A 25,321-nucleotide genomic window follows, 5' to 3' on the forward strand; every position below is an offset into this window, starting at 1 on the left:
GCCCCTCAATCAGTGTCTCTTGCAGAATGTTGCTCTGGGACAGTATTGGGTTCTTAAAAATGAACCATAAGTAGGACACAACTGTTTTTTAAGGAGCTGCTCCCCCACCCCTGCCATCACCCCACAGGCCTAAATCAAGCATTTGGCATGTAGAGCAGAGAAGCTAGAAGCTGTGTATATAACCTTGGAATGAGGCACTCAGCAAGTTTGACCAGTGCTTATCAGTCTAACTGTCCCAGCAGCTAGCCGCAGGACACATATGAAGCAGCAGCAGCCAGAGCCCAGAAAGCTGGCTTGTAATAAGAACATAAATAAGGCCCTTTGCATCAGCCACAGAGGGAAAACTCCTTCTGAGCAGAACCTCAAAATGATACGTGTTGCATAAACATGAGCTGGAAATAGCAGCAACCACTGTGGCAGAGAAATGGCTCATAGCCAGAGTGACCTCTGCCTTCCTAGCCCCACTGCCAGGGAGCATGCTGTTCAGCAGAACCCTGGCAGGGATCTGAACAAGGAGACCTCAGTCTCCCACTCCTCTGTCTTACCCTGACTCAGTCCTCTCCCTAAGAAGGGAAAAAGTATCTGCGTGGCAGAAACAGACTCTAGGTCAGCTGTGCGTGGGACTGGATAACGAATTCATGCTATTCAGCAAAGGATGAAATGTGTGGGTGGATTTGGTAGTCTTTTGCCTTTTTTTTTTAATTTTTAGGCAATTGGGGTTAAATGACTTACGCAGGGTCACACAGCTAGTAAGTGTCAAGTGTTTGGTCTGAGGCTGGATTTGAACTCAGGTCCTCCTGACTTTAGGGCCAGTGCTCTACCTACTGCGCCACCTAGCTGCCCCAGTCTTTTGTCTTTTTTAGTCATATTAATACTCCTTTTTCTGTTAGCAATACTATAATGTCCCATTGACTGTTCTACTTCTGCAAAGAATGAATGAATGAATGAAAAGGCATTATTACAAATAAGGACAGTCAAGCAAAAGAAAGCAATGCTTTGGCCACATCTGAAAACGTCCAACCTCGTTCAGTGCCTGTTGTCTACCACCTCATTGCCAGTGCTTCACCATCGAGATTTCTGCAATCACGGTCGGTTGCTGCCTTGATCACAGTCCCGACGTCTTTCAGTGCAGCTTTCCTTTACATTGCTGTGGTTGGTGTGTAAGTGTTCTCCTGGTTCTGCTAGCTTCGCTCTGTATCCGTTCATACCGACTTCATACCAGTTCACCAAGTTTGTCCAGCTTCTTCACATTCATCATTTCAGAGGGTACAATGACATGCCGTTACATTTATGTGCCGATTTGTTCAGTCGCTTCACAATTAATCAGCAACCATTTTTCTCCCAGTTCTTTACTATCACAAGAAATTGCTGCTATAAATATTTTTGAGTATTTGGGAAGCGTTTTTGGTTTTTAAGAAATTGTTGAGTTTTAACCTTGATTCTTCTTCCTGTCCCCAGACTGTACTAAACCTGAGCAAACCTACAAATTTCCCAACAGGTGTCTTGATAAATGTAATGCTTGGTGTCATGGTAACTGATAAAATCCAGGGCAAGTTGGTAAGCAGATGGAGGAAGAAATATGGTTTTTTCATTAGAGTACTGAATTAAAAGTCAAATGTAGTATTTACTTATTTGGGGAGCAGTTTGGCATAGTGGCTGGAGAGCTAGAATTAGAATCAGGAGGGTCTAGGTTTAAAGCCCACTTCAAACACTTACTAGGTTTGTGATCTTGGATAAGTCACTCAACATCTCTGAGCCTCAGTTTCCTCATGTAAAATGGGGGTGTTGATGGCATTAACCTCACAGGGTCATTCAAATAATATCTGTGAAGCATTTTATAAACCTTAAGTGTACTGTAAATATCAGGTTGTTTTTGGTTTTGTTTTTTTTTGGCTAGGCAATGTGGTTAAGTGACTTTCCCAGTTTCACACAACTAGTAAGTGTTATGTGTTTGAGGCTGGATTTGAACTCAGGTCCTCCTGACTCCAGGGCCAGTGCTCTATCCACTGCACCACCTAGCTGCTTATTTTAAAGATTTAACTTTGTTGCCTGCTAAGCCAGAATTTTCTGGGTGACATGGAATACAATGCCTCCCTATGCCCCTGCTAGAAGATAGGAATAAGATTTTTCCCACTCATCCATTTTCAGGATGACATTGAGTACATTGCATCTCTGTGCCCCAGCTAGAAAATAGGAGTAAGATTTTCCCATTCACCCATTTTCTGGGCAATGTCGAGTACATTGCATCCCTCTGTCTCTGCTGGGTGATAAGAACAAGATTTTCCCATTTACCCGTAACTGAATGTAGGCACTTCTCATATGAAGTCCATGAAACCTATCAGGTTCTTTAAGAGAACAGGCCTTGGTCTCTACACAGGAAAAGTGCTTCCTCAGATGAAGCTCATGTTAGCATGGGTATGCATATTTGTGTTCCTAGTCATATAAGAGATCAGGATCCTAAATGAACATAGAGGGAAATTCATGCTTCTGCATTTTACTCAGAGATTCCAGCTTGAGAGCCATCTTTCCACTCTGCATTGTTTTTAAAAATTAGAAATAAAAATGGAATGACAAATCAGAGTCAGTACAGGAACTACATGTCAGTACCATACTACATGATAAGAATGACTTAGAAGGAGAGGGCTTGACTGAGAAAGGACTAGTTGCAGATGATAGTTTCCAATAATGCAAGAGAAGACACTGAGTTTTTAGGGTGACCTTCTCCTAATGGACTAAATTAATTGTTCATACATTAGAAAAGTCTCAAGATGACAGTATTAGTAAAGCCATTAACAGACAAAGCTCAAATACTTTATGCATTCTGGAATATATATATACATACATATCCACACACACACACACACACACACACACACACACACACACATACATACACACACACATATATAATACGTATACACACATGCATATATATGATTATGTAAATACATATGTATATTGTATGTATACATATGTATATTGTATGTATACATATACACACATACATATTTTTCAAAAGAACATGCAGGAGGGGCAGCTAGGTGGCGCAGTGCATAGAGCGCCGGCCCTGAAGTCAAGAGGACCTGAGTTCAAATCCAACGTCAGACCAAATACTTGACACTTACTAGCTTTGTGACCCTGGGCAAGTCACTTAACCCCAATTGCCTAAAAATAAAAATTAAAAAATAAAATAAAAAATAGAATAAAAAAAGAACATGCAGGAAACTGAGGACATAAGTGCTCCTCAGATTAGCTCCCTCACATTTCACAAACAGATTCCTCAGTAAACTGTTGGGGGCCAGGCCCCATTTGCATTATGTGAGATGGGAGCCAGTTAGTACACACAGGGAAAATTCCATGTCTCTTTTAGTGTGTTTTCGTTTTGTAGGGTTTACATGGCTTTTGAATTTAGTCCCCCTTTGTGTTTGAAAAGAAACAAGGGAAAAAAATGATCAGAGTAATTAAAAGTTGAAATGGTCTAACTAATCATGAGGCCATCTGTGTCAGTGTGAGCTGGTTCCCTGGGCATACTGTCTGTTTTATCCAGACTTGTGTTCAGTGTCCCAAGTGATAATTCTGCAACCACTTTCCTTAGAAGACTAATTAATAGTCTCACTGACAGGAGAGTTTTTTCCCCTTGACATTCAGCCTAAAATTAAAAGAGGAGAATTTTTTTGTAGCTTTCCATTGTTTGGTATATGAGAGAGCCTAGTTTGTCTCTGAGATTTTTCTCAGGATGGCCCCTGTCAATCCTGAAAGCATTTATTGACATAAAATGTTGGGATTTTTTTCAGCAAACACTTTAGTTGATGCCATCTTCAGAACCCAAATTATTAGTTACAATTGGCATTTTTTCCATTTTTGTGGCAGAGAGAGAGATTGTGTGCATGTATGTGGATCAAGACAGCCAGACATTCCCAAAATGATTCAACCATTTCCTACCCTGACAAAATCAAATAGAGGCTTGAAGCTACAACCTAAATAAATCAGATCAAAGAAGCTGCTGATGGCTTGGAAGAAAGACAGATAAGTTATCCTAACTGTCTCCGTATCCTATATCTGCCAGACCATTACTGATATTATGGCATTGTATAGATTTTGAAAATGTTTTCTTTGCACAAAGAAAGGGTCCACGTGGGCACCGGTTTTCACAGACACTAGCCTCTCCTCCAAACAGATGCTCTGCAATTATGACTTTTAAGGTTGGGAAGTATGCTTCTCATTTTGTCAGGATTCAGAGAAACAAGTTTAGAAAATGCTTTTTGTCCCATTTACCTCCATCCTAACAGTAATTAGTAAGGACTGCATGTTCAGAGTATTTCCTTGTTTGACACTCCCCCCATCCCCTTATGCCCCTTCATTCCATGAGAAATATAGGGCTTCTCGCCATCATATTTCTACTTTGTATTTACAAAGGAGGAATGAACTAGCTGTAGTCAAATAAAGCCTGAGCATCTCTTGACATTCTTTTTCCTGTTCTGGTGTTTCATATTGACATATTATGGCACCTGGGAATAATGTGGAACAACCTCACTGGTTTTTCTTATCATCATTGTTATTTAATGTTTGTTTAGCACCCACGTGTGTTGTACAGGTTGGGCCATCTCGTTGCCTCTCAGCCCAGTCTACTGTGAGCTAAGGGAATTAGCTAATTCACTTCCCTAGAGACCGGTGATGAATAACTAAGGAAGAGCTGAGCAAATAGCAAATGTAGGTCGTCCCTGTCAGGGCAGAATGGTGGCATCTTTCTTCTGTTGCCAGGAGCAAGATGGCCCTAGAGCCACACCATGCAAGGAAGGCATGGTGGCTGTGGAGCTGAGTTTTCTGTTACTGAGTAGAAGAATCTAGACTTTTAGGGACTAATCGTGTTGCTTCATGATGTCTGGATTCTTCTGGTCAAACAGGAGAACAAAAATGCCTTCTCCTTTTGTTTTTGTTTTCCTTATTTAAAAGAAGCAACATGACATTATGGTAATACTAATGCTAATAAGAGATAGCAGTATAAAATAGTAGTACCTTAAGGTTTACAAAACATATTACATATATTCTCTCATTGCATCTTATTTTAATAGAGGTCGTTAGTTGTCTATATATAAACATACAGATGAGTGTATGTATATGCTGCCTTATAAAGTCACTCTATGTCTGTCTTTATTTTTTTTGTTTTTGGGGGGTTTTTTAGGCAATTGGGGTTAAGTGATTTGCCCAGGGTCACAAGGCTAGTAAGTGTTAAGTGTTCGGTCTGAGGCCACATTTGAACTCAGGTCCTCCTGATTTCAGGGCTGGTGCTCTATCCACTGCGCCACCTAGCTACCCCTGTCTGTCTTTATTTAGTCTGTCCATATAGGTCCATATGTCTGCCTTTATGTATATATATTTGTGTCTCTATACTTGTCTATATGTGTGTATATACATATATACATACATGTGTATATGTTGCTTAAAAATAAAGTTCATCAAAGTTTTGTAAAAATGAATGCAAAGTAATTGAAAAAAAATAAAATACTATTAAAACTGTGGTATTAAGAAGTAAAGACGATCCATCAGAAAAAACATACAAATAAATAAATAAATGAAGTTCAGATTTTCCTGCCTGGCTTTAAACTCTAAGTACTCTGCCTTTCAAGCTTTATCTCATATAACTCATCCCAAACACATTTACTCCAACAGAACCAGGCAGTTCCATGGCTGCTGAACACCCTGCCCCCTTGGCTTTGTTTGCTCACGCCCTCCCCCTTTGCCTAGTATGCCTTCCCTCTCCCTCTTTGCCTGTTGAATTCCTACATGCCCTTTGGAGTCCAGCTTAAGTATCACTTCCGGGATGATGCAGGGAAACCTTCTGTGATCTGCCAGCAGGAAATGATCTCTCTGTCCCCTGTGTGTTTGATCACTGTGGAATGAATGTGTGTGTGAGGATGTATATGTGTTTCTTCATCTAAGATGGGTTTCCTCATCTAAGACTCTGCAGTCACAAAGTTACAAAATATCATCCAGTCCAACCTCTTCATTTTATAGGTTGAGAAAACTAAAGTACATAGAGGTTAAATGATTTTTCAAGGTCATGGAATAAAATACTATAAAACATAATTCTGGAACCTAGACCTCCTAATTCTAAGCTCCAGTATACAAACCAGAAAGGCTTCTGGGTATTACATAATTCTGTACTTCCATATCAGTAACATCAATCAAATACCATGAGGTTACATAATTGGGTATTTATTATTTGAATGATTATTCTCTAAGTTGTCAAGACAATGACATTGCATATATTGGGGAAACAGGTTATGTGGGTCATAATTTACGGACTCTTTATGAAGTTTGCATGGCACATACCACTCTTCCTTCCATCATTTAGAGAAATCAGACAATTCACCTTACTTCAATTTGTTTGTTTCTTTATTTATAATGGTTTGTTGACGCTTTTTGGATTTTATAGCCCAACCATTTCCTGATAGAATAATAATGATAACTAATATTTGCATAATGCCTACTATGTGCCAAGCACCATACTAAATACAAATCTTTTCTCATTTGATACTCACAACCACCCTGGGTGATAGGTACCATTATTGTCCCCATTTTCCCAGTGAGAAAACTAGGACAAACAGAGCTTAAGTGACTTACCCAGGGTCACACAGCTAGTGAGTATCTGAGGGCAAACTTGAACTGAGGTCTTCTTGACTCTAGACTCAGGACTTTTTCCACTGTGCCACCTAATTGCCCCTTGAACCCTCATTATAACAAGGAAAAACATGTAAAACCGACCAACAAAGCCAGCCCATCTGACAGCCTAAGCAATACTCTGCCCCATAGCCTCCCAACTCTGTCTAGAAGGGAGTGTAGTGTTTCATCATCTGTTTTCTGGAACCAAGATTGATCATTGCAATTAATCTGAATTCGATTGCTATTTTACATTGTTTTCATTCATATGATTGTAACCATTGTGTATAGTTATCCTGGTTCTGCTTTCTTCACTTTGAATCAGTTCATGCAAGTCTTCCTAGGTTAAGCTGATGCCTTCCTCATGCTGATTCTTTCTTATGATAAAGTGATATCTCATTACAATCATGTACCACAATTTGTCCAACCATTCCCCAATGAACAAAATATTTGTTTTCTCTCTCTCTCTCTCTCCCTCCATATATATGTATGTATGTTAATAGTTTACATTTGTTTTGAAAATTTATTTCTTTTGATCACTCTTCGATTGAAAACTTAATATTAGTTTTATATATTTGTTTCAATTCTTTATCCTTGCTAGATATCAGACTTTTGCCAAAGGTATTTGATGCAAAGATTTTTATTTTCCAGTATTCTTATTCTTGTTGAATTCATTTTGTTTGTGCAAAAGTTTTTAATTTTCTGTAATAAAAATGGTTTCTTCTCTTTTTTTCTGATCCACCTCTCTTTCTTGTTTGCTTAAGGATTCTCCTCTTGATCATAGATCTAACAGTTAACTTTCCATTATCTTCTAAAATTTATCATGATATGACCTGTTATATTGAAGTCATATTCACTATTTGGAGTTTATTGTAACATGTGATGCAAGATGCTATTCTAAACCGCTGTTGAGTTTTCCCAATGTTTCTTATTGAACAGTTAACTATTTTTGGATTTACTAACACTGAGATACTTTAGTTTATTCAGTTGTTTCTGGGTTTGTTTCACTGATTCACTCTTCTACTTTTTAGCTGGTCTCAGTGGTTATTGCTTTATATTTAGTTTGAAATCAGGGACTATTAGGGACCCTCCATTACTGCCTTCATTATTTTCCTGGATTCTTGATTTTTTGTCCTTCCAAATGAATTATATTGTTATTTTTCCTAGTTCTATAAAGTAAGCCTTTGGCAGTTTGATTGGCAGCACTAAATCACCATTTCTACTAAATTGGCACAACCTAATCATGAGTAATGAGTCTCTCTGGTTATTTAATTGTATTATTTACCTTTCTTGCATTATCTCATACTACTACTTCCAAGCATTCTGTACCTCCAGCAAACCTAGACAAATCATTTAAACTGCAGATGAATGCCTCTCATCCCCTGAGGTAAATTAGACTAACAAAAGTCTTTGTTTTTGTATAGTATTTACATTTAGATCATCTTCTCTGGTCCTTACAGAGTAAGGCCCTATAGAGTATCCAGGGTAGGTATTAGAATCTCTATTTTACAGGTAAGAATTGTAAAGCCCAAAGTGCTTAAGCACAGTGCTTGGCACATAGTAGGTGCTGTAGAAATGCTTATTCCCTTCCTTTCTCCTTCCAAGAGAAGATACGTGATTTTCCCCAATGGTACACATTTAGTAATAAGCATGGATGAGATTTAAACCTAGGTCCTCTGACTCCCATGTTTACTGCTTATCCCAACTCCGCCACTAACTAGCTGTGTCACCTGGGAAAAGTCATTTAACTTGTCTGTGCCTCAGTTTTGTCACCTGTTAAATGGGATAGACTAGCTCATCACAAGGTTCTCAGTTCCAAAATTCTAAATTTCTGTGAAGAAAAAGGTCTTTGCAAAAGCAACATATAAAAAAGAGCAAATGAACTTGGCTACCAAAAGGTCAAAACCCTCCCCCCTCACCTCTCATTCTACTCTACTTGTCCCCACCCACCCCCCCAAAAAAACTTATGCTATTTGGGGTAATAACTGGAGATAAAACATTAGAAAACACAGTCTCTGAGTATGCACAGTTGTGTTCATGGAATGTCCTGGTCTTTTGTTTCCCCAGGCTATCAATGTACCTGTCTCTCACAATTCACTGGAAGGAACTGTGAGTCAGAGATTACAGCCTGCTTCCCAAATCCCTGCCGAAATGGGGGGTCTTGCGACCCAATAGGAAACACCTTCATCTGCAGTTGTAAAGTTGGGCTTACTGGAGTCACGTAAGTGAATCATCCTTGGTCCGGCTGCTGTCAGCTATTTAGATGCTAGGACATGCCTCAGGAAAGCCTGCCGTCTAATTCTCTAGGGCCTACAAATTGCTAGCTACAACAATAACCGTAGCAGGTAATTATATGGGACTGTAAGATTGGCAAGACCCTTTACATACCTGACCCCATTTGATTCTTGCAGCAATTCTGTGGGGCAGGTGGCTTGTCACTTAGCATCTGAGATCTCTAGCCCAAAACAATCATTCCTTATTCATTCATACTCCCACTTATTAGGACTTGGTGACCATTTGGATAAAAGCGAAAGTTGAGCTTAAATTATTTTTTCCAGAGATGGTACAAATGAATAACATGACCAGATTGAAATAGGATGCTCAAAATATTTGAGGCAGTGTGATGTAGTGGAAAGACCTCTGGATCTGCATCAGGAAACCTGATTCAAATCCAAGCTCTGACATTGTGTGTAACCATGGCGAGTTATTGCCATTCTCTTAGCCACAATGTATTCACTTCTAAAATGAAGATCACCACCTACCTTAGAAGTCTGTTATAAAGAAAGTGCCTTGTAAACCTTAAAGTTATATAAAAGTGTGAATTATTATTATCATTATTATTGTTATAAGTACAAACCACTTTGAAATCCCCTTCATCATTCTTAAGCATCCATGTATATATGGATTACTTATATTCTAATTATAAACCATTCTTTTCTAGTCATTACAACACACCCCCGAGGACATATACTAGATAGCTCTCTGTTGGCCTACTTTGAATTTCTATGTGTAATTTGCTGTGTATAATGTAATTAAAGCAATCAAATTATATTTCTTTTCATATTCTATGATTCCAATTCCTTACTAGTTCAGATTGGCCTTTCTTCCATGTGAACCCTGTTAGTAAAATTTCACTATATAACGTTGATTTTACCAAAAATCTTAGGAGATCACACCTTTCATATAAATACATAATAAAATGGAGGGAGAAGGCATGTATCCTGATAAACTAAAAAATGAGCAGTACACTTATCGGAATATGTATATATTCTATCTTCTAATTTATAAGTTCCTTGAAAGCAGGGACTGTTACCTTTCTGTCTTTAGATCCCTAGAGTCTAACATGGTGCCTTGCACCACATGATACATGCTTAATAAATGTTTGTTCAGTTTAATCATATGTTTGCTTAAGAATTATATCAAAGCAGGCATTAATATGGCCCAGATTACATGAAAAAGAAAAAAAATTCACACAATTACTTAAAAAAAAATTGTTTCCTTCAGAAATTTTCCTATCCTTTGAGTGTTTTGGGAAAGGGGGTTATTAAAGATGAGGGAGGGAGGTGACTTTAGTGTTTAAAACCTCTGATGTGTCTTAGTCCCCCATAGTCACTGTATTTGGTGGGGGGGGATTATTTTCTTATGTTCCTAAAGGTGTGAGGAAGACATCAATGAATGTGACAGAGAAGAATGTGAGAATGGAGGTTCCTGCGTCAATGTGTTTGGCTCTTTCCTCTGTAACTGCACCCCAGGTTATGTGGGCCAGTACTGTGGGCTCCGGCCAGTAGTGGTTCCCAACATCCAAGCTGGCCACTCCTATGTTGGAAAGGAAGAACTGATTGGCATTGCCGTGGTCCTCTTTGTCATCTTTGTTTTAATCGTCTTGTTCATCATCTTCCGCAAAAAAGTCTTCCGCAAGAACTATTCCAGGAACAATATCACTCTCGTCCAGGACCCGGCCACCGCAGCACTGCTAAACAAAAGCAACGGGATCCAGTTCAAGAACCTCCGAGGGGGTGGGGACAGCCGTAACATCTACCAGGAGGTTGGTCCGCCTCAGGTCCCCGTTCGCCCCATGGCCTACACGCCTTGTTTCCAGAGCGACTCTAGGAACAACCTAGACAAGATTGTGGATGGGCTTGGTGTGGAGCACCAGGAGATGACCACTTTTCATCCCGAGTCACCACGGATACTCACTGCCAGGCGTGGAGTGGTCGTGTGCAGCGTGGCTCCCAACCTCCCAGCCGTCTCCCCTTGTCGTTCTGATTGTGATTCCATCAGGAAGAGTGTCTGGGATGCAGGAACAGAGAGTGAGTGGGAACTGGTGGTGGTGTGTGTGGTGGGCAGCTTCCTTCCAAATCCCAGAATCACAAGAGAAGGGAGAACTTTAGAAAGCCCTCCGTCCCCATCCTTTCACAGGCAGTTGAGCCACTAAGAGGTTATCACACAGATAATAAATGACAAAGTCTAGATTTATGGTTCTAAGTCCAGAGTTGTTTTTTTGTTTTTTTGTTTTTTTCCTATTAGCACCAAGCTACCTCTGCCTTCTTTTAGCTTAAAAATTAACAAAAAGCTACATTTTGCACACTGAACATAATTTAATCTTTTCTTGGTGAAGCCTGATCATCATTATGATGCCATGGATGTGCCTGGGATACACATCCTCAGGGTCACTGATATGGGTCACAAACATTTAAATCCTTAAGGAGAGGGGCATAATCCATAGTCCAAGGGTTGAGCTGGTGTCTAGAATGTCATATTGGCTCTAATCAGGCATCCAGGTAAATGGACAATAAATCGGTCAGAAAGATGATTGAAGATAAACCTTGAGTCATAACATCGTTACAGTGGGTTTTCTTTTTCCCATAGAGGAGGCCCATTCTGATTCTGATTTCATGACTTATAACCAATTTTAAAGACAAATCACTGTAACAGTTTACTTGTTTTGCCTGCTGTAGATAGCATTTTCTTAACTGCGGGCCTGTGGTTCTCCATGCCACTGAAAAGTAAACCCTGTTGGCTCGTTGAGTTCTACCTTCATCCACGTGTGCTAGCTCCATGCTGCTATATTTGTTCCCCTGCTCAAATGTTTCTATTTTCCTTCTCTCTCAGATCAGGAAGTGGAACAGAGAGGCCAATAAGGATTTATTCTAATCCAATTCACTTTAATATTTATTAGGCACCTGCCATATATGTGCAAGGCATGGTGCTAGGTGCTTCTCAGTTCCGTGAGTTCAATTATCATCTCTATGCTGATAATTCTTAAATCTACTTATCCAGCTCCAACCTCTCTCTTGACCCTTAAGTTGTACATCTGTAACTGCCTAGTGGGCATCTTGAATCAGACTTCCCATAAATATTGAAAACTCACCATGTCCAAAACCAAACTCATTACTTTTCCCTCCAAAGCTTCCTGTCTCTCAACTTTCCTATTACTGTCCAGGGTACCACCATCTTCTTTGTTCCCCATGCTCACACCTAGGTGTCATCCTTGACTCCTTTCTCTCTCCACCCCCTATCCCACCATGTCCAATCTGTCATCATGGCTCATCAATCTTACCTTCTTAAAATCTCTCATATATGCCTTGTTCTGTGTTCTGACACTGCCACCACCCTGGCACAGCCCTTCAAGTTGCTACAAGTCTTTCCCCACCAGTCCATCCTCCACTAAACTGTAAAAATGATCTTCCAAAAGCACAGGTCTAACTCTATCACTCCCCTGCTCAGTAAACTCCATTGGCTCCCTATCACCTCCAGGATAAAATATAAAATCCTGTTTAGTACGCAAAACTATTCACAACCTGTCCACCCCGCCATCTTTCCAGTCTTCTTACAAGTTACCCCCCACTTTGGGTCAATGACACTGCCCTCTTTCCTGTTCCCCACAGAAGGTACTCCAACCTCACAATTCCAAGTGTTTCCTTTTTTGGGGGGAGGAGTTAATTTTTTAATTTTTTTTATTTTTCTCTCAATTATATGTAAACAAAAATTTTAACATTCTTTTTTTTAAATGTTGCGTTCCAAATTTTCTCCCTCTTCTCCCTTCTCCTTAATAAAACAGGCAATTTGATATAGATTATACATGTTCAGTCATGCAAAACATTTCCACATTAGCCATGTTGTAAAATAAAACATAGACAAAAAAATAATGAAGTTTTAAAAAGAAGTATGCTTCAATCTGCATTCAGACTCCGTCAGTTCTTTCTCTGGAGGTGGAGAGCTTTTTTCATCATAAGTCCTTAGGAATTGTCTACTCCAAGTGTTTTCAATGGCTGTCCCATGCCTGGAATTCCCTCCATACTCATCTTTACCTCCCAACTTCCCGGTCTTCCTTCAAGTCCTTGCTAAGATCCCACATTGAAACCATTCAAGATCCCCTTTAATACTAGTGCCTTCCTTCTGTTGAATATCTTTTATTGATCAGATAGATAGATAATCATATTTGTACATAGTTATTTGCATCCTATCTCCCTCATTAGACTGGGGCCTCTTGGAGGGCAGGAACTGTCTTTTGCCTTTCCTTGTATCAGAGCTTAGAACAGTACCTAGTGCATAGGAGGCTTGACTAACTTCTGGGAATTCAAAGGTAAATCTATGTAATCCCTTTCCTCAAGGATCTCGCAGTCTAAAAGTGGAACAATGCCCATATGTAAATAATAACAGTTTGATTTGTTGTACAGTTAGGTACATAAGAAAGGCAGGCATGCACAAAGGGCTATGGGAGGTTCAAAGCCAGAAAATGAGATGAGGTCAGGCTGCAGCACTGCGTTAAGCCATGACTTAAATCAGTCAGAACTGTGTTGTGTAGCACCAAGGCTGGTGTCATGGGTTATGAGGCTCCAAGAGTTTGTGTTAAATTAATTCAGTTTGGGGGTACAGGGGAACCTCCTATATTGTTATTTCTGCCACTAGACTGCACTGCCCTCACCCTCAGGGCTCATTGTGTTCCTCTTTATGCTAAAAGTAAACCTTGTATACAGCCTGCCCTTGTCAGAAACAAAGCTTAGGGGTTTTTTGGCTTTGTTTTGTTTTGTTTTTCCAAATATGACTTCCTCCCTGGTGTTTCTTTGCTTTTATATTTGTAATTAGTCCTACACCGCATCTTACTTGGGGTTGGTCTAATTGACAACAGATGCGGAAAAGCAGTGCCTTCTGTGGGGACGTAGCCCTTTCTGTCAGGAAACGCTAATTCCTGTGGCCAGGAAGAAGAGTGGCAATTGCTTTTATCACAAGCCTGTGTCTCTATGTACCGTTATATAGCACGGTGATTTAAATCTTTTTTCTGATGATCATTTCTTTTCCCTCTTTAATGTGACAGGTTTATTTCTGAAATACACCTCAGGCCAAAACTCAGATTTCCCCCCAAAGTATTGTTGAGTTTTTATTTAATGCATTGACTTCTTTGTTAAGGGTGGTAGAGTGTGCTGGGAAGACATTCTCTAAGTGGCCAATTCATTTTTCAGATGATGACAAGCTCAAGATATAGGTTGCTTTTATGGACTAATGTAGTCCATCAAATAAGAAAATGACCCTGTGGTGTTTGTGCATCTGTGTGCCCGGGATAAATTTGTACCTAAAGGAATAAGAGAATGTGGGGATCCAGAAAGCATTTCTACCCCAGGCTTTCCTTTTAACGGCCCAATTTTATGAGAATTCTATAATTACTAAATTTGGTGCTATGCTGCCCTCTAGAGGCCGAATTGAAAATCCCACTCTATCTGTTGATTGAAGTTTGAATAAATGTCATGGCACTCTTGCCTATAAAATATTTATACCCCCCATTTTAAAAGCAATCTTGTTTAACCTACTGTTGACACCACATCAGTTCGTGTAAATGATTTAAATGAACTCTGAATGGCAAAGAGCAAGCCAGCTGCTTTACTCCGGTTTCAGTCTTCACTTAACTATCCTACTTTAAGGACAGAACATCCACTTTTGGCTGTCAGCTATTTGGAAGCTCATTTACCCTGGGTTAAGGGTTGCAGATCCATAATGCAAATCACTTGATTGACAGACCTTTGTACCCAATGGCACAATCAATTTTCTCCTTTGGAATTAAATTATTTCTCTGACCAAATGAGAAAAGGAGAGGGGGGTTGGGAAAGAACCTGAAAAATAAAAATGAGCTCTGGGAGTGGCAGGAATGGATATATGCACAAAATGAGCCTTTGCCCTTTTTGTTTTATCTTTTCCTGTCAACGAAGACAAAGGAGTGGATGATGCCGAAGAAGTGACCTGTTTTGTGGGAAGTAATAAAGGCAGCAACTCGGAAGTTCAGTCCCTCAGCTCCTTCCAGTCTGACTCTGGAGATGATAATGGTAAGAAATCTTCAAATTCAGTTCTTGGAACTCTAGGAGAATAGGTTTTAACCCTGCAGGTGTCCTCTAGATCTCCACCAATGGACTTCCTCTTGGGGGAAGAGGGGTCTGCCTCCTTGGTATTTAGTGAGTAAGCCTTCTTGGATAGGATCCAAAATGGACCTGCCTTCTGGCACATTATCCTCTTTACTAGGTAGTGGAATTGGCTTTCTTCTTCTTTTATTGTTATGATCTTCCCCCTTCACCATGCATTTTGCCTTCTTTGTTTAGTTTCATTCTTAATCAAAGCCTACTTACCATGATCCCCTTGAAGATGGGCTTTTCTGTAGTGAGAAACCTATTTATTTGATAACTGGGCCAAGACCATCTCCACATTCCACACAGACTCCCAAGATACCATCAACTGGAGAAGTACTAATTTAGACAAATTGATTTCAATTCAGTGACTATTGAGGTCTTCCTACATGAATATTCCTCCTAGATATAAAGACAAAAGATAAATAGAACATAGCTCCTGCCCTCAGGGAGAAAGTTGGGGGACGTGAGAGCCATACAGACAAACATAATATGAAGTATAACATACAGGTCCATGAGAAGAGTATATACAAAATAGCACCAGAGTTCAAAAGAAGGAGCTCTCTCATATCACCAAAGGGATAGGTTCCCTGAGCTGTGTGAAGGATGGTAGAGACTTGGAAAACATGTTTTGTTTTCTTCCCCATGGAAAGACAAAAGTGGGGTGAGATAAGACCTCATAAAAGCATTTATTAGAAGGAATTTGTTCTTTGTCTTTCCAATAGGGAAGCTGGAGGGAAAGAAAATACTTCTTTCTTGTTCATTGAAAAAAATAAAATTAAAAAATATTTCACAAAAGCATTTTACCATATGGTAATTAGATTGAGATCACGCAAAAGGGGCTTGGAATGTTCTTCTCCAGCTAATATACCACTTCTCCAGTGACCATAGATCTGTAGAGACAGCATATTCAACATGATGAACTCATATTGAGACAAGAAGTATGTTTCCCCAGGCCTTAGGATAAGCTGAAAGTCTAAAAACCCAACTCAGACGTTCAATAGCAGCCCAGCTGCTGCCATTAGAAGGGTGTGCCCAACATGACTAATATGGTAATATGTTCTGTATGATTGAGCATGTATAACCTATAACAAATTGCTTGCCGTAACAGGGAAGGGGAAGTTAATGAAGGGAAAGAGAAAATTTGGAACACAAAATTTTTAAAAAATGAATGTTAATGATCATTACACGTAATTGAGGAAAAAATAAAACATTATTTAAAAAAGAAGTGTGTCTCATGTGACACTACAGCTTGAGAACTATGTAGAAACCCCCGAGGTACTTGAGTTCCTGTGACAAGTTGTGTTATCATGGGGCACTTGCTCTTAGGTAGGCACAATGAGTCATAGCCAAGCTTGGTTTTTTATGGGTTTAAGCACCTTCCCTGGCTTAAATGATTAAATGAATGGCAAAGAGTAAGCCAGCTGCTTTACTCCAGTCTCACTCTTCACTTAGCTGTACTACTTTGAGGATAGAGCATCCATTTTTGGCTGCCAGAAATTTCATCACCCCAGCTGTAAGAAAAGGATGTTTTATGGAATATCTAGGACTAATTCTAGAATTGATACTCTACGCACCACTACTGTTAAGAACATCCCAATGGCATTTGGGATGCCATTAACAGTCCCCACCCCCCACCATCCCTACCCAGCCAGTAATTTTCAGGATAACTTGCAGCTTACAAGCAGTTCATAATAGGATGCTTGACCATCTGAACCCCATTGAATAAAAAAGACAACTATGCTTAAGAAAGAGAAAGGTATTCCATGAGGAGGGGATATCAGTTCTGATGCTGCTCCTGAATGGTCTAAATAGTCAAAGTATCTTTTTCTCAATGCTGAGGTGATAAGGGTGGCCAGGATGGTGCTTACTTAAACCCAACAATTTGGAATGAAGAAGGGCCAACTCCTTTAACAGAAAGTCACCTCAATCTAGTCACATGACTAATTGCTACCCACTTTCCAGAGCTGGTTGTTTTGGTTAGACAAACGAGGAAGGAGTGAGTTATCGTCATCCTGCCTCCCATGCTAAATAGCTAGAAGGTAACATCCAAGGATAGCTAAGCATGCAACCTCCTTATACCACCCCTGGCTTGGCTCAGCCAGGCAAAGAAAATATGGCCATCTCTACACGATACATTTAGTCTCTCAAAATAAACATTCTCATTTCATTCTGAATTCTGTAAGGTACTGTACCGTAGAGTTTTGGGGAAATGGACTCTAAACTTAGTCATATCAACAGAAAGCACTTGTGATAACTATAAACCATAGCTATTTCCTTCCCTGATTCTAATCATTATAAAGGCCAAACATCTCCAGTCATTGTCACAGAAGGTACTGGCATATGAGCAAAGCAGTTGACTTTAAGAAATTAAGCCTCCTTCCTAAGTATCTTGACTGATTCAGATAGGACCACCTAACAAATAATTGCCTTCTTCCAGAATTCATTAGAGTTACTGAAGAGGAATTAGTATGAAGTAGGAGAGGTATTAGCTTCTCATATTTATTTAGAAAAATAAATAAATGTAAATTCACAACATGTATTCACTTGTGAATGAGAGCAGACAGTATGGTGTAGTGAGAACTGACCCTGGGCAAGTCACTTCATTTCTTGGTGCCCCAGAAAACTCTAAAACTATAAATTGAAAAGTATTTTTGCATCTACAATGGTCAAGAGTGTTTCCTTACTAAAAGTTCCCTACCGTGACAAAGTCATAGAGCTTGTACAAAAGGAAAGTCATTGGTTATTGGGCCTTTTGGTAGGTTTAAACTGGCCTAGAGTTTGTCATTATTTTCCATTCAATCTAAAAATTGGTGTTACCCAAAATAAGGTGTACATTGAAACACTGCCTTAATGAATTGTGTAGAACCTTTGATTTTGTTTGTATAGTATAATATAATAAAATGTGAATATATATGTATATTGGTTAAGAAAGTAATACATGTTTAAAATATTAACCTAAAACTATCCTTTCCCTCCCTTGTCTGCTTTCCCTCTCCTGCAAGCTTCCATAGTGACTGTCATTCAGCTTGTCAACAATGTAGTTGACACTATAGAAAATGAAGGTATTTACATTTTTTTCTGTAACATTTCTTCTTTATCAAGTTACGTTTCTTTCAAATTTATTAACCCCTCATTACTTTGGATCAGACCCAATGTCACTGGTTAAGGACAGAATGAGGCATCAGGGAGCATTGGCTCCAAGGGCTCATTAGTTTCATGCCATTCATTGGTATTGACTTTTTAAAAGCATTCCTTCAGGACAATTTTTAAGTGCTTTTCAAAAGAAAGTGAAGTTTGTGACCTGAAATATTCTCTATGTTCCCTACATATGAGTAAAACTTTCTTTGAAAAGAACACCTCATCAGTGTGATTCTGCATTTATGTTTAAACCCTGGGACCAAACAGTAAAGTTTCCAATACTTCATACTGTTGGAGTATGCCTATAGTAAACTTTAGGGATGCGACATGGTTTTTGTTTCTTTTTCTTAAAGTCAGTCAGTGATTTGTGATGCCTTTAATAAAAATTAAGTTAGTAAATTAGTTGTTTACTTTCTCACTTTGAATATTGTTGAAAAAGAGCTGGTCTCAGAGTCTGATAGAAACCGGGCCTCAAAACCAGTAAGACCTGGGTAAAGTCCTGCCTCTGATACGTACTGGCTGCGTGCTATAGACAGGTCTTGAAGACTCTAAGTTACAGAGTTTGCATTAGTATAGAGAGTTACCTTACCAGTAGTTCCCCAAACCAATGAAATCACAGGCCCAGACCAAAGTGCAAAATTTGGGACAATTACCTCAAAAAAGTGAATGGTAAAGTGGGAATTAGCAGAATTCCCCTTTCCCCCAGGAAAGTTGGTTGAAAGCGTACTTATCTGTTTCAGGGACTCATCCCCTAGGTGTAATGGGAGGGAATAGCCTTTACAGGGAGTTCTTCATGCCCTTCAGGCCTGGGTACTGGGGAACACCATCTCTCTTGTTTGTTGCATAGCAGTGAAAAGCAAAGCTGCAGCCCACTAGAGCCCCTCTGTGTTGTTGAAGCACATCCCCTCTAAGTCTCCCAGTGCTTGTGTGGCTAGGGTTGTCAGCTTCACTCTTTGCTTTGTATTTAAACAGTGTCAGTTATGGACCAAGGACAGAACTACAATCGAGGTGACTCTCCCTAGACCCCAGCTCACCCCTCTGTTCCGTGATCTTGTTTTGCTGCCTCTCTTCTCCTCCTTCTTCCCCCTCTACCCTTTCTGGGTGTTTCGTCAGCAATCTGCATGTTCCAGGCACTACGTGGGTTAAGTTTTGAGAGGACCTCCCCCCACCAGCATCTCCTTCCGGGTCCCTCTACCATGGCACGGCCTAAGCCGTCCATTTTCCTCTGCGTCTCCTTGCCTTCCAATCCCAAAACACGGTCCCCTCGAGCCTGCCTTTGCAAGCATGCTGAAAGCTTTGATTTCCACGTGATATGTGGGGGTAGAAAGAGGGATTTGGGAAGGGAGGTCTTTCATACAGTTTAGACTCCTAAAACTTTGTTTCTTCATCATCTTGTTCATGGTCTGGCTGAGTAGAAAAAGGGGAGCACATAATACACTTGAGCATCATCACATAAAGTGGCCGTCTGTCTTGTTCTCCGGTCAGAGCATGGCTGACCTTCCATTAATGCCTTGTAAACAGCATGCAGATGACACTGGCTTCAGGAGGCCTCCTGGGTGTGAAGGCGTGCATGTGACGCTCTTCCCACCTTGCTCCTACTCCTGCCCCAACTCACTGCCCAGACCCAAGGAGATTAACTAGGACCGGTTTCTCTTTCACAGCCTATCATTGGGACACTTCGGATTGGATGCCAGGAGCCCGCCTGTCTGACATCGAGGAAGTGCCCAACTATGAGAACACAGATGGCACGTCGGTGCATCAGGGGAGCACGAGAGAGCTTGAGACCGATTACTACCTAGGTGGCTATGATATCGATAGCGAATACCCTCCGCCTCACGAAGAGGAGTTTTTGAGTCAAGACCAGTTGCCCCCTCCTCTGCCGGAGGACTACCCAGAGCACTTTGAGGCCCTGCCCCCGTCACAGCCAGCCTCCTTGGCCAGCACACTGAGCCCAGACTGCAGGCGAAGGCCCCAGTTCCACCCCAGCCAGTATCTCCCTCCCCACCCATTCCCCAATGAGACAGACATGGTGGGACCTCCACCTGGACACGAATTTAGTACTTTTGCTGTGGGTGTGGGGCAGAACGTGGAGAACACAGGCGTGGCAGACAACATGTCCTTATCCTTGCACAATTCCATAGGCGCTTCATCCTCAGATGTGTCTGCAAGCTGTGGCTTTGACGATTCTGAAGTGGCCATGAGTGACTATGAAAGCGTTGAGGAGTTCACCAGTCTTCACACTCCATTTATTGAGACTCAGCACCAGACCCAGGTGTAAAGGACACGCACATCTGGGATGGTTTGTTCATTCTTCATTTCAACATGGAAGGAAATGGGCTGAGTTTCCTCTCTCAATGGAGAGGGGGTCCATCGAATGAGGGGAATATCCACCATTTTCCACAAATAACTTATTCACAAATGATGTTGTCTCATGCAAACACTTTAAAGTCAAGTTGTGTAAACCACATGTCACAAGATTTGTTACTGTGAGTCAACAGACAATCCTTACAGTATGTACCCAGCATTCATGGCCAAGAGTGCACACCACGTTTTTAAGGGGGTAAAGAACCCCACACACAAGTTCACCCAGTAAGTTATATGCAGTCAATCTTTTCAGCTTTGTGCAGTATTGTGTTATTGAAGGTGTTAACAGTATCATTCCCCGCAGTATTAATGAACAGATAAAGTTCAGGCACCAAGATATTGGTGCATGAAACTAATTTAAGCTGATGGAGAAAAGAAAGAAAATAGTTAATAGAATGGGGGATGGGGCTAAGCCCTCAAGGGTTTCAACAGAAGAAAGAACAAAAATAAAATCAGTCAAAAGTGGGCAAAAATATTAAAATAAAGTATGATTTTCTTTATAAAGCTGTCTCATTGTCAGCTATAAAATTAGAGTAAGTGACTTGTACTTTTTGTAGTTTTCAGATACTGGTTTAATTAGGAAAACTTGGATTAAAAACGGAGCCCAAAATTGAAATGATGGGGTTTGTGGATCTTTCAAAAAGATTTCAATGAAGAGTAATGCATGACAGTTTGGGGGTTTTCTGAGTATGAAGGAGGTAAGGGTAGAAGTTATATCTTTTTGCTTTTATTACTAAACATTCCCAGCAGTGATTACAATTTGAGAATTATTGTAATCAATGACCTTGTTCATGGAAACCAGGAAATAAAGCTGACCGGTTTGTGACTGTTGTCTGGGCTAAAAGAGGTATACAGTTCATAAATTTCCCCCAAAAAATGTTATTTTTACTATCACAGGTAAAAGGCAAGTAAGTACTTGTTTTTAACTTGATGGTATCATTTCAATAAATGGAATTGAGTCAAAGGAGAGAGACCAGATGAGTGGATGTTTGTACACAAGATTATAATAGTATGTGTGTTTGGGCCAATGTAGAGGTATGTATGTGTTTTCTCCCAAGAAGGCAGTCTGTGAGGAAAGTGATTTTGAGACTTGTGAACTACGAACCATGGCCAATGGTATGAGCCTTCTGACCTTTTGGACCTCTTCAATGTTAGAGACTCATTAAATGCTATATTTTGTGCTATTTCAGTTAATCTTATTTGGATAGCTCCATGTCTATTAAGAAAACAAAATTCTAGGTTTTAAAAGTAGCATTTTGTTTAAAAAAAAAATACAAAGAGCCTCAGTTGTCTTCAGAAAGTACTTCATGTTTCATTCTAGCCCAGAGTCAGTTCTCAGTCTGATGCACAGGTTTTGGCCATGGAAATTTCCTAAATGAAGTGGAGAGTCATTCCACAAGAGATGTTATAACATGGTACAATAAAATATAAAATTGACATGTTGAGTTACTTTCCTGCTTCCCCTCAGGCTGATTAGGACAAATGAGATTTTACACTAAGCAGCCTGAACTGTTTCCAAGGAGGACTGGGAAGTCCATGACTTCTTCTTTCCCTGGTAAACGTTTATTTGCACTATCTGCTTAATGAGCAAAACTGTTGTGGGTTTTGTTTTTTTTTTTAACCAGTTATGGCATTGGTGTGTGAGCTCTAGAGGACTTCGCCTGGCCATGGTCCACCCGGTCACTCTTCTTATCTGCATTCTTTCTATTCATTTCACTTCTCTCCTGGCACAGGGATCATTGTTTCCTGACAGTTTGTCAAGGCAATAACCTTGCACTTCAGAGCTTCCTGGATATGTGGACACACTTCATAGGCTTTCCATGTTTTATGTTGTTTTTTTCTCATCCTTGTTCTTGGTCAGACATGCTAAATGAAGGATAATCTGTACCGTGATCTTGAAATCAGGGTTCTGCGATGGATTTGAAGTACGTAACCAGACTGCATCCAAAGAAATTCTTAAGCATTTTTCTCATGCAAGGAATGCATTTGTAGGAATCGGCGAGAAAATGACAAACTAATGATTTGGATAGAACCTCTATAACCATCTTAATAATGCAGTGGCATAAAAAACTGACAAAGTAAAACCAACAGTTCATTTATTACCCCCCAGGATATATTAGGGCAGGATTAGTACAGATGATTTTCCATTGCTTACACAGCCTCTCTGCTGAGAGAAATGCTTGACTGACATAGTAATGAAGGAGCAAATAGATCTGTATGTGGAAGTGCAATCCAGGGAGCCAGCCTGATATCTCTGACCTGCATTCAATACACATTTCTTAGATATATCTCACCCCATCTTTTCAGAAAAGCCACAAAGGGATCCGTTCATCTCTCGTAGGTCCTCTCTCATGTCATGTATTGAAACATCATTTTCAGAACAGGTAAGAACATTATTTGACATTTCTTCTCAAAGTTGCATGGGAAATGAAGGGTTTCCCTATAGAGGGTGAAATAGTCTGAGAGTAGCACCAAGCTGGAACACACCAAATCTGGAAAGCTGAGAGGAAATTTAAAGATTGTCTCTAGGCCTACCTTCTCATTTTTATTTATAAAGTCACATTGCTTGGCCAGTTAGTGACAGAGCCAGGGCTAGAACTTGCATCTTCTTCCAAGTTTCCAATCCAGGGTTCTTTCCAGCATATCATACTTTCTCCGTGATCTCCCTGACCTTTAATCTTGATTTATTTCATTGAATTCCTGAAGAATGGATCTCTTGGTGCAGAAAGCTGTATTTGTTGCACAGAGGTTCATATTTTCATATGAGTTTTTTTCTTCAAGCCTAAATCTGTAAGTTTAGATAAACTCTGGTCTGCTACATATCTGATCATTATTGATGCTGCCTCAGTTAAGTGTTGAAAGTATATTATTAGCTCTTCTTACACCCTGAGACCCTAATATCTCAGGTGTATTTTATTTGCTAGGACACATCCAAAGCATTGTTTTAAGAAAAAGGATTAGAAACATTGGCATGACCATAATGGAACCACTGGCTGCAGTTGTTGGCTTCATTGACACCCGAGTATGCCCTGGTCCATGCATTTAATGGCTTGTCAAATTTCAGAATTTCCCTGGGCCATTTTTTTTGTCTTCTGTCTTTATATCTTGAGTGCGTTCTGTGCACTGTGTAAAAATGGCATGTATCCAGAATTTTTTCTACCTAACTTTACTTAATATACCTCCACATTCCTTTCTCTAAACCTTTCTCTTTCTAAAGTAAGATAGACCAAGTCCTTGTCTTCATTCTTGTTTAAAAAAAAAAAAAGCTTCTAATCCTTTCACTGTTGCTATCCTCTGGACCTTCTCTAACTTGCTTATGACACTTTGGAATGCACTTCACAGAACTGAGCACAAGGTATGTGATAAAACATGCCAAATAGTGTCCTTGATTTCCCCACTTAGAGGTACCTCATCCTTTTGAATAGCATCTTTTATTTTCCCCGGAGAGAGCTGATCAAATTCAAAACCCCAAAGCATGTGAGGAAAGTTTACCCTTCTAAGGGTTTACTATCTCATTCTGGTCTTAACTGAACTTTGCGGGAGATTCTGGCAGCCTGGTTCACAAAGCCCTTCTATTTTTTCCCATCATATGCCTACTTGAAGAAGGCAAAGAGGGTCCTGCAGCACCAAGATAATCTCTTTGCCAAGCATCAAGACCTGGTCTTCTACAGGCTCTTTGGACAAGTAGATAGAGAACTCACAGGCTAGATTCATTGTTAGTTTACTCTCTTAGGTGGATGGAGCTGCCCTAAAATGGGCAACGATTATACGTATAAACAGATCAGTTTGAGATCTGGTTGGAACTTGGGATGGGAATTTTTTTCTGTTTTTTTTTTCAATATTAATGTTTATTTTTTCAGAATGTTCCATGTGGGGGAAATGTCTAAGCAGCCTTTGCATTTGCTCCCCACCTTTCCATAATGTCCCTTGGCCATCATTTCTCATAAATTCCGTAGGTAGGCACTTGGCCTACTTTTTCACATGACCAAGTTGAAGAATAGTTTGAGTGAATGTTTGGGCTTAAGCTGCTACAAAGAGCAGGAACCATGGGGCAATAGGGGATGAACAAGGACCAGCATAAGATGACCAAGGAGGCTTTTTCTTTTTTCTCTTTTTTTCAAGTGTATATGCTGCTACTGGGCCCTGCCAACGTTCTGTATGTGCAAAGTCCTGGCTGTCCATGTGTTGCCATTGGGAGGCCCAGTAAGATGGACCAGTCTGTCCCTATAATGGGCCTGTGTATACTTAGAAATCCAGCAGAGAATGAGTGTGGCAGCCAGAAAGGGGATTTCATAATGCATCCTTGAGGCAATGAAATCACCAGGCTAGCCTCAACCAAGGAGGAAAATTTTTTAAATATAAAAACCATAGACACTCACTGACACCACATCTACATGTTTCAAATTGAGGCAGCAAATTACATGAATCCACCTGCCCCAAAAGAAAACAAACTTTTAACTGAACTATCAGATGGTTTTAGATGTATTCATTCTTGGAGGGTTTTTCCCAATAATTTCCCAATTCCCAGAATTGACTTCTCCACTTCATTTTGTTGATATCCAACCAATTTCAATGCATATTAATTGGCCAAATGGTTTGGCTTTTAGAATTGCTATTACATATTTAATTATGAGCCCTGCTAAAGTATCACTTGAGAATAATTCAACATCACCATGATCATTCTCCACATTCTCATAGGAGGTGGCCTCAGACTTTGACTGGTTTGGGTTCCAAATATCTGTCTATACTAATCAGAGAGGAAG

The 25,321-nt window shown here is 40.1% G+C and overlaps 1 protein-coding gene across 2 annotated transcripts in view; it reads left to right on the top strand.

Annotated features, from left to right (window-relative positions):
* FAT3 (FAT atypical cadherin 3) overlaps nucleotides 1-21,525 on the top strand; it is a 544,819-nt gene extending 523,294 nt beyond the window's left edge. Inside the window, exons 22-27 of one of the 2 annotated variants that reach the window (XM_027849349.1) lie at nucleotides 8,728-8,881; nucleotides 10,315-10,970; nucleotides 14,865-14,978; nucleotides 18,059-18,118; nucleotides 19,167-19,202; nucleotides 19,856-21,525. In XM_027849349.1, the coding sequence (XP_027705150.1) occupies nucleotides 8,728-8,881; nucleotides 10,315-10,970; nucleotides 14,865-14,978; nucleotides 18,059-18,118; nucleotides 19,167-19,202; nucleotides 19,856-20,472 (1,637 nt within the window). In that variant the 3' untranslated portion in view covers nucleotides 20,473-21,525. The remainder of the gene's footprint in view (nucleotides 1-8,727; nucleotides 8,882-10,314; nucleotides 10,971-14,864; nucleotides 14,979-18,058; nucleotides 18,119-19,166; nucleotides 19,203-19,855) is intronic. The other variant, XM_027849350.1, reaches the window with a different exon arrangement.
* Nucleotides 21,526-25,321: the final 3,796 nt, after the last annotated feature.

This window comes from Vombatus ursinus, unplaced genomic scaffold (assembly GCF_900497805.2).
Source record: "Vombatus ursinus unplaced genomic scaffold, bare-nosed wombat genome assembly UNPS02007344.1, whole genome shotgun sequence".
Taxonomy (NCBI): Eukaryota; Metazoa; Chordata; class Mammalia; order Diprotodontia; family Vombatidae; genus Vombatus; species Vombatus ursinus.